The sequence below is a fragment of the Oncorhynchus nerka genome, linkage group LG14, assembly GCF_034236695.1.
Source record: "Oncorhynchus nerka isolate Pitt River linkage group LG14, Oner_Uvic_2.0, whole genome shotgun sequence".
NCBI lineage: Eukaryota > Metazoa > Chordata > Actinopteri > Salmoniformes > Salmonidae > Oncorhynchus > Oncorhynchus nerka.
In genome coordinates, this window is record NC_088409.1 from 75,066,637 (window position 1) to 75,084,783 (window position 18,147).

Sequence of the window (18,147 nt, forward strand, 5' to 3'; positions counted from 1 at the left end):
GTCGGGGTTAATTATATTTCAACATAGTCAATTCAAAAGATGAATTACCTGAATTGATAGTTTAAATGGAATGGACTCCAACCAGCCAATGCAAACGTGTCCAAAACCAAAAGATGTTCCTATATCCACTGTATTGCTGACAGAATTGGCCATAGTTGCCTAGTATTTTGCGTTCGTAACTCACCCACGATGAGTCGCTCTGTGTCCGGTAGCTGCTTGAAGAGCTTCCTGAAGTCCTCATTACGCTGTTTGTATGTGGGGCTCAACACCTGGAGAGACGGAGAGCAACAATGATAACTTCTTGAGAGAGGGACGACTCACACATACACATTCCTGAACACACGCTCTCTATCTCACACATACACATTCCTGAACACACGCTCTCTATCTCACACATACACATTCCTGAACACACGCTCTCTCTCACACATACACATTCCTGAACACACGCTCTCTATCTCACACATACACATTCCTGAACACACGCTCTCTATCTCACACATACACATTCCTGAACACACGCTCTCTATCTCACACATACACATTCCTGAACACACGCTCTCTATCTCACACATACACATTCCTGAACACACGCTCTCTATCTCACACATACACATTCCTGAACACACGCTCTCTCTCACACATAAACATTCCTGAACACACGCTCTCTATCTCACACATACACATTCCTGAACACACGCTCTCTATGTCACACATACACATTCCTGAACACACGCTCTCTATCTCACACATACACATTCCTGAACACACGCTCTCTATGTCACACATACACATTCCTGAACACACGCTCTCTATCTCACACATACACATTTCTGAACACACGCTCTCTATGTCACACATACACATTCCTGAACACACACTCTCTATCTCACACATACACATTCCTGAACACACGCTCTCTATCTCACACATACACATTCCTGAACACACACTCTCTATCTCACACATACACATTCCTGAACACACGCTCTCTATCTCACATATACACATTCCTGAACACACGCTCTCTATCTCACACATACACATTCCTGAACACACTCTCTCTATCTCACATATACACACTGGACTGCATCCATTTTCACAAGGGCATTTTATACAAAAACACAATCCCCTGTTGACATTTAGTCACTTCAAAACATTCAATAAGCATGCTTTTGAGCATCGTGAGCATTCCTAATGCGAGTCACATTCCCAAGACAACAATATATAGTAACATCATTATACGAACACACACAATGCTGCTTTTTGTGGCGCAACAGTTAATATGTAGGACAGAGAGGGACAAAGACACAAATCAAATCTGTTCTGTTAGCAAACCCTTATGTAGCAATTGGTTTATCTTATCAAATTTAGTCTCTGTCCATTGTCGGTTTAGAAATGTTCTGTTCTCACACAGAGGAATTCATTCTCTCTTGTTACATTCTCAGGCATTAAGGTACATCTTATCTTGGGCCTGGATTCAGGCTCGTTTAAAGAGGGAAGTAATTGCTGTGACCCACAGCCAGTGTGAGTTATAGGGGTGAGGGCTCTATGTGTCTGAGCCAGATGTTGTCTTTTAATAGGAACAGCTTCAGGAAACAATGCCTGCCAGTACGGTAACCAAACACACCCCTTCATGGGACAAACCTCTCGCTGCTTCCATCTGACGGAAAACATCAGACTGTTCACATTAACATCAACTAGCTACAGTACATGTTCTATACTCATATAACCAGAACAGCCCAGAATGGATAGACATAATCTGTTTCTGTTAAGCTATGAATGAAAACCACTGGTGCCTGTCAAGAAAACTTGGTAAATTCGAGAACTTTGAAGGCTGGAAAAATGGATTATGAGTCGGACATATTTACAGTCTAGAAATGTTCACAGAAAGTACTCTCTATAACTGCCTAACATATCAAGAGTATTAGAGCCCCCATTTCACAACAAAAGCCTGCCTATTCCCCTTAAACTGCAGCCTTCTTACTTTGTCCAGGGAAAGGGTACATGGGTACTATGGGAATGCAAATAGCTACTGACTCATGCCTTTCATTTAATTTGCTTTCCAAAATATAATTGCGGGAGGGAACCACAGAGTTATGATCTTGGAGCAGGTACAGTACACAAACTGCCCATCCCAACCTTCTCACCCCTCTTCCCTCCCCGCCGCTACCCCTCCTGGCATCAGCTCTCTGGGGGGAGGGTCAGTCACTTACTGCAGGGACCTCCTCTGACTCCCAGTCCTGGTCTTGGTTGTCCAAGGCGACCCAGCCCCACTCCCAGCCAAACTCTCCCTGGGCCGGATCCTGTGGGAGCCACCCAGCCAGGGCTTTATCCAGCTCCAGCACCACTTGCCAGTCTGACGCCAGTCCTCTGTGAGCCTCCTGAGCCTCCATATTCCACTCACTTCCCTCAGGCACACGGGCGGACACCTAAACCAGTGGTGCTCTTGTGGGGTCCTCAGAGCGGTCGATTTAAATGCGAGTGGGTTAGGGTCCAGGTCTGCTGCAGACAAACAGACAGAGCTGTTGTGTGTCCAGTGGTTGTTTCTTGGAGACTGCTGTGACTGATGGTATGGGTGCTACTCCCTTTCAGTGTGAGAGCTGGACCCAGCTGACTGCTGCCACATGATTCCAGTCCTCTCTCCCTCTCCCTCTGTCTCTATCAAACACAGAGAGGAGCTGCGGCCGTTGGCCTCTAGTAACCCTGGCCACAAGTCTTTTATTATAATGGCAGCTCTGGCAGGCATGCAGTGTTACCCTGTCCAGATCCAGACGCCTCAGAGTGCTTTGGTGAGCACAGCTCAGACACACCAGCAGCGAAAGCAAGAAAAATATCCTTGGTAAAGAGAAAAACACAGAGAAAGAGAGAGTCTTTCCTAACTGGAAAGGAGTGCAGCCCCGTCTCGCTGGCTGACAAGGAGATTGAGTTACAGAGGACAGATGTGCACACAACCTTCAGTTACTTCTATGCTCCGTGAAGAAAAACATGTCCATTAATCTTGAGTGGTGCGGCACGGAGTCGCATGACGGCTCAGTCTAATGCAGTTGGAGTATTGCACCTCTGGGAGTATGTCCACTTCCCCTGTTGTTGACCATTCAGGTATTAGAAAGCAATTGCATGAGAGGCTTAACACATTTAGAGGTGTAACTATTACTAAACACCCCCCCCTGGATCCCTGTGACCTATTTCCCTACTCTCTACCCCCCACAACTCTCCTGGCCCTTAAGGTCAAGTAATGCACTCCTGGAACCAGATCCCTGTCAGTTACTACGATCAGACTAGATAGACAGGCACAGAGATTGGTTCTCATCTGACTCTGAGCTGGGTAAAACAACCTATCAGCACAGTGGTGGGAGGTGGACACGACGACAGCAACAAAACAAAAACTGTGGCTACATTTGGCACTCCATTAGTCTCAGTTGTGGATGGAATTGTGCCCTGGAATTCCGCTACAAGTTCTACACCTTTCCTGTTTACTCAATTTCCACAACCCCCCTCAACATCTAACCAAATCAGTGAGGAGAAATACACTCCAGGAAACTGAATGTGAAGGGAAGCAAAATAATCCTCAGCACACTATTGAAACCAGTGCAGATCATTCACAGACCCCTCTCAGACGTGAACAGCTTTCGTCCTGTTGAAAATGCATGAATAAGGTTCCATCAGACGTTTGCGAGCCATGCAAGCCCACTCTCTTCTAAAACTGCATCCAAGAAAAACAGTCAGATAATCGAGTAGTATCTGAATTCAAAGTTTTTCCAAGAGCTTTTCCTAAAAAGGAAAATGAAGACTAAAGCAAATGCAGAAGCTATTGATACAACTATCTCCCATCTTCTCCAGGTGACAATGTGACAAGTCCTAGGACAGTGTAGCTGCCAGGTGGTGATGGGGCTATAGACAGTCCTGAGGTGGCGGTTAATCATTAACCTGCTGGGTAAACAGAGAGAGATGTCGGAGACTGGCACAGTCAACCAGGGTGGGGCCCCATTAGTTTCAGGGATGGTTTACGGTCTATCCTCACACAAACAATGAGGCCAGTCTCTCACCCCACTGTCCGTAGGTTGCTACAAAACCATTGTAGAGAGGAGTGGTCAGGAAGGTGTATGCATGTGTATAGCCATTGTAAGTGGCACTGTCAAGGGAGTGTGTATGAATGTGCGTGTGAAGACTTTCGTCTCTATCTGAAACACACCTTTCTTTGTCAATTTCCCTGCCAATGGTCTGTTGATGCTGGGAGGGTCTGTTGGTTAGAACCAGATGTGGGAACAGCTCAGCAGAGAGGTGCTGGCTGGTTTAGAAACACAGTCAAGCCAGGATCTCTGACTATTCACCCTGTCCTGCATAAGACACACTGCTGTAAAAAACATGTGTTAGGAGATCTACAGTGGTGTCCTTTGTGTGAGAATCTACCTCAGAGTAAACATGTGTTAGGAGATCTACAGTGGTGTCCTTTGTGTGAGAATCTACCTCAGAGTAAACATGTCCCCCCCCCCCTCTCTCAATATGCAGGGGAGATAAACTAGAATGTTTTCATAGACCAGAGAGTATGAGGAGGCAGACATTTCACCTCACAAATCTCTAGGAGAAAAGCAGTCTCTTAAACCAGCCACTTTAGTCACTGTCGATACTATGAGTCACTACATTCGGTGTCTGGCAGACATTGATTTCCTTGTTAATACCTCAACTCCCTGCGTAGGTCCTGTACAGTTGCCATGAAAGCATTGCAACAGAGTCATTAGGAAGGTTGATATGGCAGGGTGGGGCCTGTTGTGTGTCTCTACTGGGCTTAGACCTCATATCAGGACGGTTGTGATGTAATCCCAGTAGGTTCAGTGCCACGGGAGAACATCACTGCCTTGTAGAGAAACACAGTGACTGCATGGCCTACCACATAGCCTACCACATACCCTCAGGTATAGCACTGCATCAGACACATACCAATATATGTTTCAATGGTCCAGAACAGAGATTAGGCATAATTACATAGTTAATGCTTCTGGAACAACATCATGTCGAGATTGGCATTATGATGCTTTCCTTTAGTAATGGTAGAACAGTAGAGAAATGAATGTGAGTAGCTAAAGGTGAGAGTATCAGAAAGCATTAGATGTGGACCATGTTTTTCCTCAACATTCTGGAGAATCCCCATATCAGGTTTCACTATGCAACAATGCCCAACTATAACCAATGAGTCCATAATGACAAAACGAACACATTTGAAGACGTGTGAGGACTGGAACATGCTAACCAGTCTCATGCTCCATTCCCCTGTCATTCAAGGCATTCAGGGCTGCTCCAGACACTGACCATGGTCCGTGGGTTTAGTATGATACATTGAGCAGACTGGCCTGTTGCAAAATGTTTTGCAATGGAAACTGTTTATCGTTTACTCTAGGAACCAAATGGAAGCAAACGGAACGAAACACGGAGGGACATACAATAATTAATCCATTAGAAACTCTTTTTTTTGTTTACCTCAAAAAAGAAACAAAAGAAAAAGAAACATTTTCCATTTGGAGTAAACAGTTTCCGTTGGTGAAATTTTCGCAACAGACAAAATGTTTTGCAACGGTCTCCGACTAATGAATACACCCCTGTTGCATCACCACCATCACAGCTCTGAGAAGCCTATAGTTCCCCTTCACATAGCAGCCATTTTGAAAACAATTTTTTTCCAGACACAACCACAATGTGGCCATGGCATTGGGTCATCTAACCACCATAGTGCTGCATATTGTGGCTTCGCTCTCAGGTGAAAACAACATACTGATCAATCAAATCAATGAGGGATGAGGAGCAGACAAGTGGAAAGGCAGACCAGCCAAGTGATCCAAGAAAAAGGAATAAGCAGAGAGATATTTGAAAAGTTGCACAAGAATACAAGTCATGCTTACTCTCAGGATGTGTTGTCTTTCATGCTAGGGAGAGAGGGGGAATATATAGACACAAAGAACAACAAAAGAAAGGAATAAAACAACAGAACAAGGGAAAAGAGTCCCACAGAGACACCATAGGAGAAACCATGGCTTCATAATACCACCATATCTGGGTATCAAATCCTTTCTCACATAAAGATGGCCAACTGAGCCATCAAGTAGATACACTTGGCTGTTTTAGAAGAATCATAACGAAAGGAACTCATTTCAGCCCCATCAGAATGTAGCAACCTTGTCTCTTAGTACACTGGCCGGCAACCTTGTGTTAAGTCAGGACCTCTTGGTGTAATGGTCTTGGTGTTGGACTGAGATCACTGGATCAGGCTGTCACCATACTTTCGCTACAAGACGCATCTGTCTGTCAAACATTTCATCTATGAATCACATCTGTAGTAAGGTATAGGAGTTTGCAACAAAATGGACACTTTTATTCTTCCTCACAGCATTTGGTTCATTCATTATTAATCAATCATCAGTCATTTTTCTGATTAATTCAGCATGCCATCACACTGTAACCCTAGATTCTTAGAACTCTAAATCCCACTGGTTAGCATCCTGGGTAAGCCTGAGCTCCATATGAAAGTGACCATTGGCATATAACCTTGTGTGATTCTAAACAGGGTCTAGGACCCTTCACCTCACACACACACACACACACACACACACCTCTTAACATAAAGAGTAAGAAGAGGATGAAACTTACATTGTACCAGCTCTGGCTCTTCTGTAGACAGCGAGGAACAAAGCAGATAGGAGAGAACAAAGACAAGTGTAAGTCAATGAGACAAGGATACACCAATACTTGGCCACAGGGCTCAATATCATAAACACAGAGGTCAAGGGACGATAAAAACCGACAGTGGGTATTTATAGAAGGTGTGAATGTCAACCTCTGGGTGGGCACCTCCTACATTGAAAACAGACCTCTGCTGCTATCCAACAGAGTTGTATCCCTTTGAGCGTGTCACATATTTTAGTTAGACTTTTCACAGATTTCTTGATTTCTTTGTTGTTTTTGGGCCTCACAAAAAGTAATTTGCATGGATATTTGATAAGCAGATGGTAGATTGGGCTAGGGTTGTGTGTGGTACAATATATTTATCTTTGTTTCTAAGTGTTTAAAATAATGTATTAACGATTTAGAGTTCCTTCTAAATGCTTGCGTATAGAGATGAATTGTGTACTGCTGTGTGTTGTATATTTTCTGACAGCAGAGGGCAGTATACACACTGTTATTGGCAAGACCATAACAAGAGTGCTTATTCCAACCATAACTCACCTGCTTCTGTTTTATGGGGCTATAAAGAGAGTGTAATACGTCTCACCATTGTGATCCGAGAGGTAGGCATGCTAGGGGGATCCAGTGGGTGAATAAATGGCAGGATAATCAAGCACGATTTTAGCGGTAAATAAATGTCAGTTTGTGTCAAGTAGTAAATAGCAGGAGTAGAACAAAATGGCTTCCCCTTGACGTCATAAAAAAACTTAACCAGGCAACTACAAATAATATGTTTTGTCATTTCAGTGACAACTTACAAGAGGCATACTGGTGCGAGGCTACTACTGTCAATCAATCCTTTGGAGATGTGAATGTAGATAATCCAATATTTCAGCTATCAGATAAGCGTGTAGTGTTTCCTGTCTGAGAGTTGTGAGGCCCCAGTCCTTTCCCTGGGCTTTGGGCTCTGACGTGGACAGGGCTAATCTTATCTGAAGGTGACAGAGGCGTGAGAGACGACTTAAGCCTTAAGGTGTCTGCAAAGTGTGTGTGTGTATGCGTGCCTTTGTAAATGTGTTTTGGAGTTGGTGTAATTGCATGATTGTAAGTGCATCTTTATAGCCTACATGTGTGTAAATGTGCATGCATGTCTAAATCACATATGTGCTTCCCCACGAAGCACATGTGTGTCTGGGGATGTGTGTCAGCAGCACTACGAATCAGGTTAACACTGATTAAGTGCACTGTGTAACAGAGAGAGCTTGTGTACGGTAGTAATGTCTTGGCCTGGATTCCCCTGAGGATCAGAAAGGCCTGGAACGACTAGTTACTTTACACAACCAGGCCAGAGTCAGGGCCAGCTCTCTCAACCAACCAACCGGGCCAAACCAGAACTGGCCAGCACTAGCTGTAACCCAGACAAACCTATCAGGTATAACCCACATAGCTTCCATCAACACTAGAACAACAACGTAGTTCTGATGAACAGAACTGAGCAGGCCTGTTCAACCTAGTGGAACAGTAAATAAAGACTGTAGCACCAAGCCTAAATAATAATCAGATCTAAGTGCATACATTTTCATTCTTTTTCATACTGGTCTCCCATGGGAATTGAACCCACAACCAACTGCTAAATCCCACAATTCCACAACTACTAAAACACACAACCAACCATGCTCTACCAACTGAGATGTTATATCAACGTTTTAATATATAACATTGTACAAAAGGAGGGACACTTTAAGGAGGGAGGAGAGAGAGGAGAGGAGGAAGTTCTGGTCTGAGACAGGAAATGGAAACAGGTAGGGGCACTGACTGACATCACACCACAGGAGGCTGCTGAGAGGAGGATGACTCATAATAATGGCTGGAAAGGAGTAAATGGAAACCATGTCTTTGATACCACTCCATTTATTCCTTCCCAGTAACTACTATGAGCCCATCCTCCCAAATTAAGGTGCCACCGGCCACCTGTGCATCACACATCTACAGATGATGGGAAGAGGAGGTCACTGGTCAAATCAGGCTAGGGGATCAATGGGCAAATAAAAGCAAGAGAAAATGCTTACTTTAATCAGGTTAAGTCTGTCATACTGAAAGGAAATTAAAGAGAAAATGAAGAGTTAACCAACATGAAGGAAAGAGATCAGAAACAAGAGAGGGGAAAAGGCTTTGTTTTTGATTTACACGTGTACTAAGAGTACTAGGCTAAAACACTAAAATATCCAGGTTTGCATACTTGTAGTGCCAAGACACACTATTGTCCTATCTAACTGATGTCCATGTCTCAGTGTTTTGGTCTGAGATGGGTCTTTATGCTGAGTCTCTATGTACTCTCTCTGTAGTGCTGCTTACTGTTTACAGTTCCATAAACAGCCTCATTGATTGGTGACAGTGGGAGACTGAGCAGAGCCGTCATCACTGAAGCGGCCAGCCAATTAGTTAGTGTGGGAACGCCGGCCCAGGTCCTATACAGAGAGGAGCCCCTCTCCCTGCCGGTCTGTCTGTGTGTTTCTGGATTGCATTAGACTAGGGTGACAGAGCTCACGTTGCCTGGGCGACTGCACACAGTGCCAGGGTCATGTGACTCCTGCTGACCGCCGGCTGGGTGCTCACGTGGGACCAGAGAGGGCTGGCACTCGGCCACACCACGGGCCTGAGGGGTGATGTCATCGACTGAGTGTGCTGTGAAATGGGACAGACACCGCCTGAACACCAACTCAACTGACCAAATGTCGCTTGGCTGCCATTTACCCCATCCTGTCTGCCTGTCTCATAGTCCGTGACAAAGCTGAATGTAGCCGAATGCAGCGAATGTGCTGACGTGCAAGGGTCCTTACATGAGAATGCTGTAACTAACCGGTGACACATGGCCTCTGCTGCTGTCTTGTCTGAGGAGAGGAGTGGTGTATTCTGGGCTTTTGATGCGAGGCAGAGAAAAGGAGCTTCTGATGTAGAAAGCTCTAGGGTCACACAGGAGTGGTGGAAAGGGATGCGGAAGGAATTTGACAGTCTCCCCCTGCCACCGTCCCTCTGCATTCAGGCACATACTCAGCATCTCAGAGATTAGGGTGCTCTTAGTTTAGACACAACAACGAGCTATGTTGAAGTTTTAATGGACTTGGGACAGGGGTTGGAGGAGATGGAACAGAAGCACACTGAGACAAGCTGGGAGAGAGATGTGTCTGAAAGCCAGCAGCCCTGCAGGGAGTTAGATGAGAGGAAAGGTGGCAGGGTGGCAGAGGGGGGTAGAGGAGAAGGTTATAGCAACATGGATACCATCTGCAGGGAGTGTGTTCAGATGGAAGAGGTGGGTGGAGGGGGCACAGGACAGCTCACAAGACATGGAGGTGGGGTGGGATTAAAGAACAGAAAAGAGTAATGCTTACTTTGGAAAGTCGCTTGTGAGACTAGCATGCATCAGGAGAAGAACAAAGAAATCAGAAACTAAAAAACTGCAAGATACAACAGCTGAAAGAACCCATTTTTTTTAAACAGTCAGTTTCAGATCACAGACATTTCATATGGCGGCAGCGAAAGTAAGAGAAAGCAAGCGCTCTGTGTCAAGAAGAAAGGATGAGAGAAGAGGAGAACACAATGACAACAAAAACAACAGATGTCTGACACCACAAGGACTGGGGAGCACTGTGAACAGTGAGTGAATGGGAAAACGGATGAGAGGTGAGAGAGCCATTACTGCCAACTACCACACTCCTTATCACTTCACAACAATAAGATTTTCAGAGGAGGAAAGTACTAAATATATCACCCAATATTCTTATGTTCATGTTTTGCTTGAGATGTACGCTGAGTTACCCACAGTCAAAGCTCCTGTCCTTCACTCCACTACCTTACTCTTCAATTCAGATTCTGATGAGCGAGAAGTGAGACTACAGCCTCTTGACCTGCCTACTACCCTCTGTCAGAACGAGCCTTGCAGAGTTGAGATAGCTGCAGTTAATGACTGCCTGAGTGCTGCGATGGAGTGGGCTGACTGACTGAGTGCCCGGCCTGTGATTACAATGCTGCTCTGATAGGACCAGATGGGTCCAGGGGATGTAGGGAGGGAGAGAGGGATGGAGGGTGGGAAAAGGGAGGGAGAAAGGGATGGAGGGAGAAAGGGAGGGAGGGAGAAAGGGAGGGAGGGAGAAAGGGATGGAGGGAGAAAGGGAGGGAGGGAGGTAATAAGGGAAGAATACAGTGAATACAGTGAATCTGAATACAGTGAAGCATCTTTCCTGATGATGATGGGTCCTTATCCACAATTGATGTGCTGAGGGTCTCGTTACTCAGTCTATGATTGGCCAATTGTACGAGAGTGACAGTTAGATCTGACCTATAGTTTGAGGATGGGAGTTGGACATTACCCTATCAGAGTCATAGCAGCATTTATCAGGAGTACATTAAACCCCTGTCAATTGGGGCTACATGAGGATGGCATGTTTGATCCAGTATGGTGTGCCTATTGCGGAGGTATGATGGGGGTAAAATCACTATGGAATGGAAAATAAAAGCTGATAAAACCATGCCATTTCACAAGATATCACTATATCTCACTCCTTCTCGTTGACTATTTCTTACAAAACATGTTTTATGGAATGCAGGAAGACAATAGGACTTTACTGGCAACATTTGGAGGTTATCAAGACACCAGGGGTAAACAGTAAAAAACAAAAATCTTATCACAAAACATAATTAATCCCCCTGTATCACCTCAGTGATCACCAAATAAATGTTGATTTCAGATTGTATTGGAAGTGATGTCCAGGGAGGATACAAATGTCTTGCTGAACTGACGTGATAGGCCAGACTGACATTATTTATTTGTGAGTTATGAATGCACTGTATGATGAACTAGTCATTTTGAAAACGGCACTGTTGGCAGTACTATTTGAGACTATGACCTACTGTCTTGTAGTGTGATTGGTGGAAGAGGACTATGCCCCTGTACTGTGCTGTAGTGTAATTGGTGGAAGAGGACTATGATCCTGTACTGTGCTGTAGTGCGATTGGTGGAAGAGGACTATGATCCTGTACTGTGCTGTAGTGCGATTGGTGGAAAGAGGACAATGATCTTGTACTGTAGTGTGGGTGGTGGAAAGAAGAGGGCTCTGAGACGGAGACGGCCCACCTGCGCAGTGAGGCTCACCTTGGAGTTCTTGCCTCCGCTGCGGGCGGACTGCAGAGAGTAGGTTCGCTGGACCACTTGCTCGGGGGTGGAGGGAGACTTATCAGAGGAGTGGTCCGAGTGGCCCTTCTCCACCATATTCTCACCAGGCTCCAGGCTCTGGTGCGTAGGTGAGCGCGAGCGTTTAGGACGCAGGACGGGCGAGCAAGCAGGCGTACTCCTGTTCGAGTTACTGGCAGTGCTGGGGGTGAGAAAGAGAGAGAGAGAGGGAGTATTAATTATATTTCTCTAAACTCTTTCATCACATCATGAAACTACATATTCTGCACTGTTTGAAAATGTAGGGACGGAGCAAAACCCATTGACACACATTACATGAATAACATAGTAGTATCTAATAGTACCACTCTACAGTTCTTTAAACACCTTATCTAAGTGTAAGCCATTTTTTTTACACTTATTTTACCAAGTAAGTTAAGTTGACTGAGAACATATTTATAGCAACGACCTGTGGAATAGTTAAATGGGAGAAGAAGGGGGATGAATGAGCCAATTGGAAGCTGGGGGTGATTAGGTGACCGTGATGGTATGACGGCCAGATTGGGAATTTAGCTAGGACACCGGGGTTAACACCCCTACTCTTATGATAAGTGCCATGGGTTCTTTACTGACCACAGAAAGTCAGGTCAGCTGTTTAACGTCCCATCTAAAAGACTGCACCCTACACAGGGCAATATCCCTAATGACTGCCCTGTCCCCAATCACTGTGCCTCCTACTGGCCCTCTAACTTCCAGCAGCATCTGGTCCCCCATCAAGGGACTAACCAGGACAAACCCAGCTTAGCTTCAGAGGAAAGCCAGCAATGGGATGCAGGGTGGTATGCTGCTGGCTAAATGTTAATGATGCTAATGTGTTGCCGTCCCACAGGTAATGCTAGGCCTACTAGTGTACCATGTAAAGACCGAGACGTATGTTCCCATTCATCCCCGGAGTGAGTATTCAGGTTATATCACGGAAAATAGGCTTGAAAGCTACCCACTAATAAAGTTAATAACAACAGCAGCTAGCCTACATAACCCAAAGACCAAAAACAACAGCAGCAGCTAGCCTACATAACCCAAAGACCAAAAACAACAGCAGCAGCTAGCCTACATAACCCAAAGACCAAAAACAACAGCAGCAGCTAGCCTACATAACCCACAGACCAAAAACAACAGCAGCAGCTAGCCTACAAAACCCACAGACCAAAAACAACAGCAGCAGCTAGCCTACATAACCCACAGACCAACAGCAGAAGCAGCTAGCCTACATAACCCAAATACCAAAAACAACAGCAGCAGCTAGCCTACATAACCCACAGACCAAAAACAACAGCTAGCCTACATAACCCACAGACCAACAACAGCAGCACAGACCAACAACAGCAGCAGCTAGCCTACATAACACACAGACCAACAACAGCACCAGCAGCAGCTAGCCTACATAACCCACAGACCAACAACAGCACCAGCAGCAGCTAGCCTACATAACCCACAGACCAACAACAGCACCAGCAGCAGCTAGCCTACATAACCCACAGACCAACAACAGCAGCAGCAGACCAACAACAGCAGCAGCAGCCTACATAACCCACAGACCAACAACAGCAGCAGCAGCAGCAGCAGCTAGCCTACATAACCCACAGACCAACAACAGCAGCACCAGCAACCCACAGACCAACAACAGCACCAGCAGCAGCTAGCCTACATAACCCACAGACCAACAACAGCACCAGCAGCAGCTAGCATACATAACCCACAGACCAACAACAACAGCAGCTAGCCTACATAACCCACAGACCAACAACAGCAGCAGCAGCAGCTAGCCTACATAACCCACAGACCAACAACAGCACCAGCAGCAGTTAGCCTACATAACCCACAGACCAACAACAGCAGCAGCAGCAGCTAGCCTACATAACCCACAGACCAACAACAGCAGCAGCTAGCCTACATAACCCACAGACCAACAACAGCACCAGCAGCAGCTAGCCTACATAATCCACAGACCAACAACAGCAGCAGCTAGCCTACATAACCCACAGACCAACAACAGCAGCAGCAGCAGCTGGCCTACATAACCCACAGACCAACAACAGCAGCAGCAGCAGCAGCTAGCCTACATAACCCACAGACCAACAACAGCAGCAGCAGCAGCTAGCCTACATAACCCACAGACCAACAACAGCACCAGCAGCAGCTAGCCTACATAACCCACAGACCAACAACAGCACCAGCAGCAGCTAGCATACATAACCCACAGACCAACAACAGCAGCAGCTAGCCTACATAACCCACAGACCAACAACAGCAGCAGCAGCAGCTAGCCTACATAACCCACAGACCAACAACAGCAGCAGCAGCAGCTAGCCTACATAACCCACAGACCAACAACAGCACCAGCAGCAGTTAGCCTACATAACCCACAGACCAACAACAGCAGCAGCAGCAGCTAGCCTACATAACCCACAGACCAACAACAGCACCAGCAGCAGTTAGCCTACATAACCCACAGACCAACAACAGCAGCAGCAGCAGCTAGCCTACATAACCCACAGACCAACAACAGCACCAGCAGCAGTTAGCCTACATAACCCACAGACCAACAACAGCAGCAGCAGCAGCTAGCCTACATAACCCACAGACCAACAACAGCAACAGCAAGCACCAGAAAAAACAGATGGCATTCTCTACATGAGTCATGAGGATTAGTGAAAACCATGAGTCAGATAATAGATGTAATATCCCACTGCTGTATCTTTGAAGAGCCAGGAGAAGTACTCACCTGGGGTGCACATGTAAATACACACTGAAAAATTATATTTGGAAAATAATTGGACTTAATCCACCTAACATCGACATTTAAACCTTTATTGGATAGCTTTTCTGCAATCTCATTTTCATGCTTAAAAATCCTAATGATGTAGGTGCTGTTTTCAATCTCTTCAGACTGAACAAGTTATCGACACCATGGAAAGATGAGCTATAGACAAAATAAGGCTTTTCTAACGATTCTGGACAGATGAGAACAAGTCCATGAGCAGACCCTCAGAGTAACAGGGACAGTTAAGTACCATGGTTATTATAATGTTGTTGATATTCAGTTGAGTTATGGTGCAATTGTCAAGAACACTGTAGCAGGGGACAGGAGGAACGGTGCCAGCCTCTCTCTCAACCTCTCCATCTCCAGCCTTCCCAAAGTCAAACTCTCCTGGCCATTGTATACTGCCTACATTACAGACGATCAAGACAGACAGATTGGATAGAGGTAGAGAAACATGTAGCGCTAATAGAAGAGGAGTGCAGAGGAGGATAGGAGAGGAGTGAAGGAGAGGAGGAGGATAGGAGAGGAGTAAAGGAGAGGTGAGGAAGAGAGGAGAGGAAAGGAGGAGAGAAGTGGAGGAGTGGAGCAAGGGACGCTTCCCTTCCTGAACCACAGGCCAACCTGTTTATTAGGTCCTGTCTCTTGAGACCAGCCTGCAAAGACAACTTCCCAAATGACACCCTATTCCCTTTATAATCCACTGCTATTGGTCAACGCTAGTGAACTGGTTGGGGAACTGGGTGGGGATCTGGGTAGTGAACTGGGTGGATAACTAGGTGGGGAACAGGGTGGATAACTAGGTGGGGAACTGGGTAGTGGACTAGGTGGGGAACTGGGCATTGAACTAGGTGGGGAACTGGGTAGTGAACTAGGTGGGGAACTGGGTAGTGAACTAGGTGGGGAACTGGGTAGTGAACTGGGTGGATAACTAGGTGGGGAACAGGGTGGATAACTAAGTAGAACTGTTTGGCCATAATGACCGTTGTTATGTTTGGAGGAAAAAGGGGAGGCTTGCTACCTGAAACGTTTGACCCAAGTTAAATAATTTAAAGGCAATGCTACCAAATACTAATTGAGTGTACCCACTGGGAACGTGATGAAAGAAATAAAAGCTGAAATAAATAATTCTCTCTACTATTATTCTGACATTTCACATTCTTAAAATAAAGTGGTGATTCTAACTGACCTAAAACAGGGAATTTTTACTGGGCTTAAATATGAGGAATTGTGAAAACTGAGTTTAAATGTATTTGGCTAAGGTGTATGTAAACTTCCGACTTCAGCTATAAGCATGTAAAAGTATACAGGAAATATGAGTGTACAGGATATATGAGTGTACAGGATATATGAGTGTACAGGATATATGCGTGTACAGGATAAATGCGTGTACAGGATATATGAGTGCACAGAATATATGAGTGCACAGGATATATGAGTGTACAGGATATATGCGTGTACAGGATAAATACGTGTACAGGATATATGAGTGCACAGGATATATGAGTGCACAGGATATATGAGTGTACAGGATATATGAGTGCACAGGATATATGAGTGTACAGGATATATGAGTGCACAGGATATATGAGTGTACAGGAAATGTCTCAGAAGCGGCCCTCATAACATGTAGTGCTGTGGTATCAGCGAATAATGCAATGAGCGGGTACAAAGCAGAGGACACTGCTATTTCTCCTGCATGTGAATCACTGCCTGAACCCAGAGACTGTCTGACACACACACACACACACACACACACACACACACACACACACACACACACACACACACACACACACACACACACACACACACACACACACACACACACACACACACACACACAGAAGTATAGACGTACGCACCCACAGGGCGCAGATGCACCTGGGTGCACATTCACGCAGACACTGACACACACAAGCACACACACAGAACAGTTCTCATATGCCAGTGGGCTGTGTGAGCTGCATCATCTTTCATGTCACATCCTGGCTCAGTTACTAACGATCTCACGCTCACCTGACTTTCATCAGATCTACAGAACCAGACAGAGTTAAGATCAGAACTGAGCACACACCATACTAGAACTACCCAGTCAGATATCTGCCAGTCATCATCATTACCATTAACTGTGGGTTTATAACCCCATTATGGCCAGTCTCACTCCATAAGTGTAATGGCTCTGACTGACCCCAGGGTCATAATGATCACAGGCCCTAACATCACCTGCTGTCAGCTCTGTTCTCTGTCTCCTGATTGGATAGAAGCCTATGCACCTGTATTTCAAAACATGAATCATCAACCTAAGCCGACAAATGTTGCATGCCTAGAGCCTAAATGCATTGAATGTGCGTCTGAAAAATGTTCAGAACAGTGCAGCCAGTTATCGTGAGCATTCGGAGTTGGATCACACACCCCTCAACATGATAAAGGCTGCGTCTCCATGGAAACCAACATCACTGCTTTTCGTCAGGGAATTCTCGGCAGCGCTCTCCTCGAGATAAAACAAAACAATGGGAACGTGGATAAATCCTCAGCATATGAATGGAGGTTTGATCAGCTCACTCCCAGTAATGTGTCTTTGCTTATTAGACCAGGTACACATGCTGCTAACATGTACAGTCAGACAAGAGCGTTATAGCCTTAGCCAAATCAAATCAAATGATATATGTCACATGCTTCCTTTACAATAGGTGTAGACTAACAGTGAAACGTTTACTTATGGGCCCTTCCCAACAATGCAGAATCTAAACAAATAATAACATGAGGAATAAGTACACATGCTACAATGGGTTACTCTATGAACCAAACACATTACTGTCCAGTAAATTGTCTCCCGTTTGTTCAGCATAAGAGGAGAGGACAGATACATGGGCGGTAAGAATGGCATCCTACTGCAGAACAATAGAGACAGCTGTTTCTGGATGTTAGCCTATACCTGAAGCTGACCCAGAACAATGACACAAAATATTAAAGTAGCTGCACCATTTGTATATTATGACTCGTAAGAGAAAATGATGTGGTTGTCATGACTAGTGAGAGACAATGCATGGCGGATTGTGGGTAAACAGCTAAAAAGCCTATCTGGCTTCTCGCCCCCACAAATGAAGCGCAACAAAGCACCGTCTATATGAATATTGCTATAGCAACTGTGACTAGAGAGAATTTCTTGAAATATTCATAATATGCTTCTATATATAATCTACTGGGCAGAGACAGACCTTCTGTTGAGCTTGGCCTTTTAACTGGAAATAAGGGATTTGGAGAGGGAGGGAGGGAGAGAGAGAGAGAGAGACAACACTATCATGGTTGACTTTGATTGAGGATTGAGTAGAACTGGGTAACCTGACACTTTTCCCGCTACATTAGTATAATACTCAATCTGCCATCTAATAACATAATAATTTGCAGTTTTGAAGCCTGGCCTCACAGCCATACAATACTTATTTCTGAGCCCCCACAAGACGTATGATACCTACTAATGGTCTAATTACTTTAGACA

The 18,147-nt window shown here is 45.3% G+C and overlaps 1 protein-coding gene across 3 annotated transcripts in view; it reads right to left on the reverse strand.

Moving 5' to 3' along the window:
* Positions 1-18,147, reverse strand: part of gramd1bb (GRAM domain containing 1Bb) — an 85,911-nt gene that overhangs the window by 15,188 nt on the left and 52,576 nt on the right. For 2 of the 3 annotated variants that reach the window (XM_029681278.2, XM_065000426.1), the window contains exons 2-4: positions 11,807-12,026; positions 6,643-6,663; positions 185-269 (exon numbers count right to left, since the gene is read on the reverse strand). In XM_029681278.2, the coding sequence (XP_029537138.2) occupies positions 185-269; positions 6,643-6,663; positions 11,807-12,026 (326 nt within the window). Of the gene's footprint in view, positions 1-184; positions 270-5,897; positions 5,922-6,642; positions 6,664-10,046; positions 10,068-11,806; positions 12,027-18,147 lie in introns of all 3 variants that reach the window. The other variant, XM_065000427.1, reaches the window with a different exon arrangement.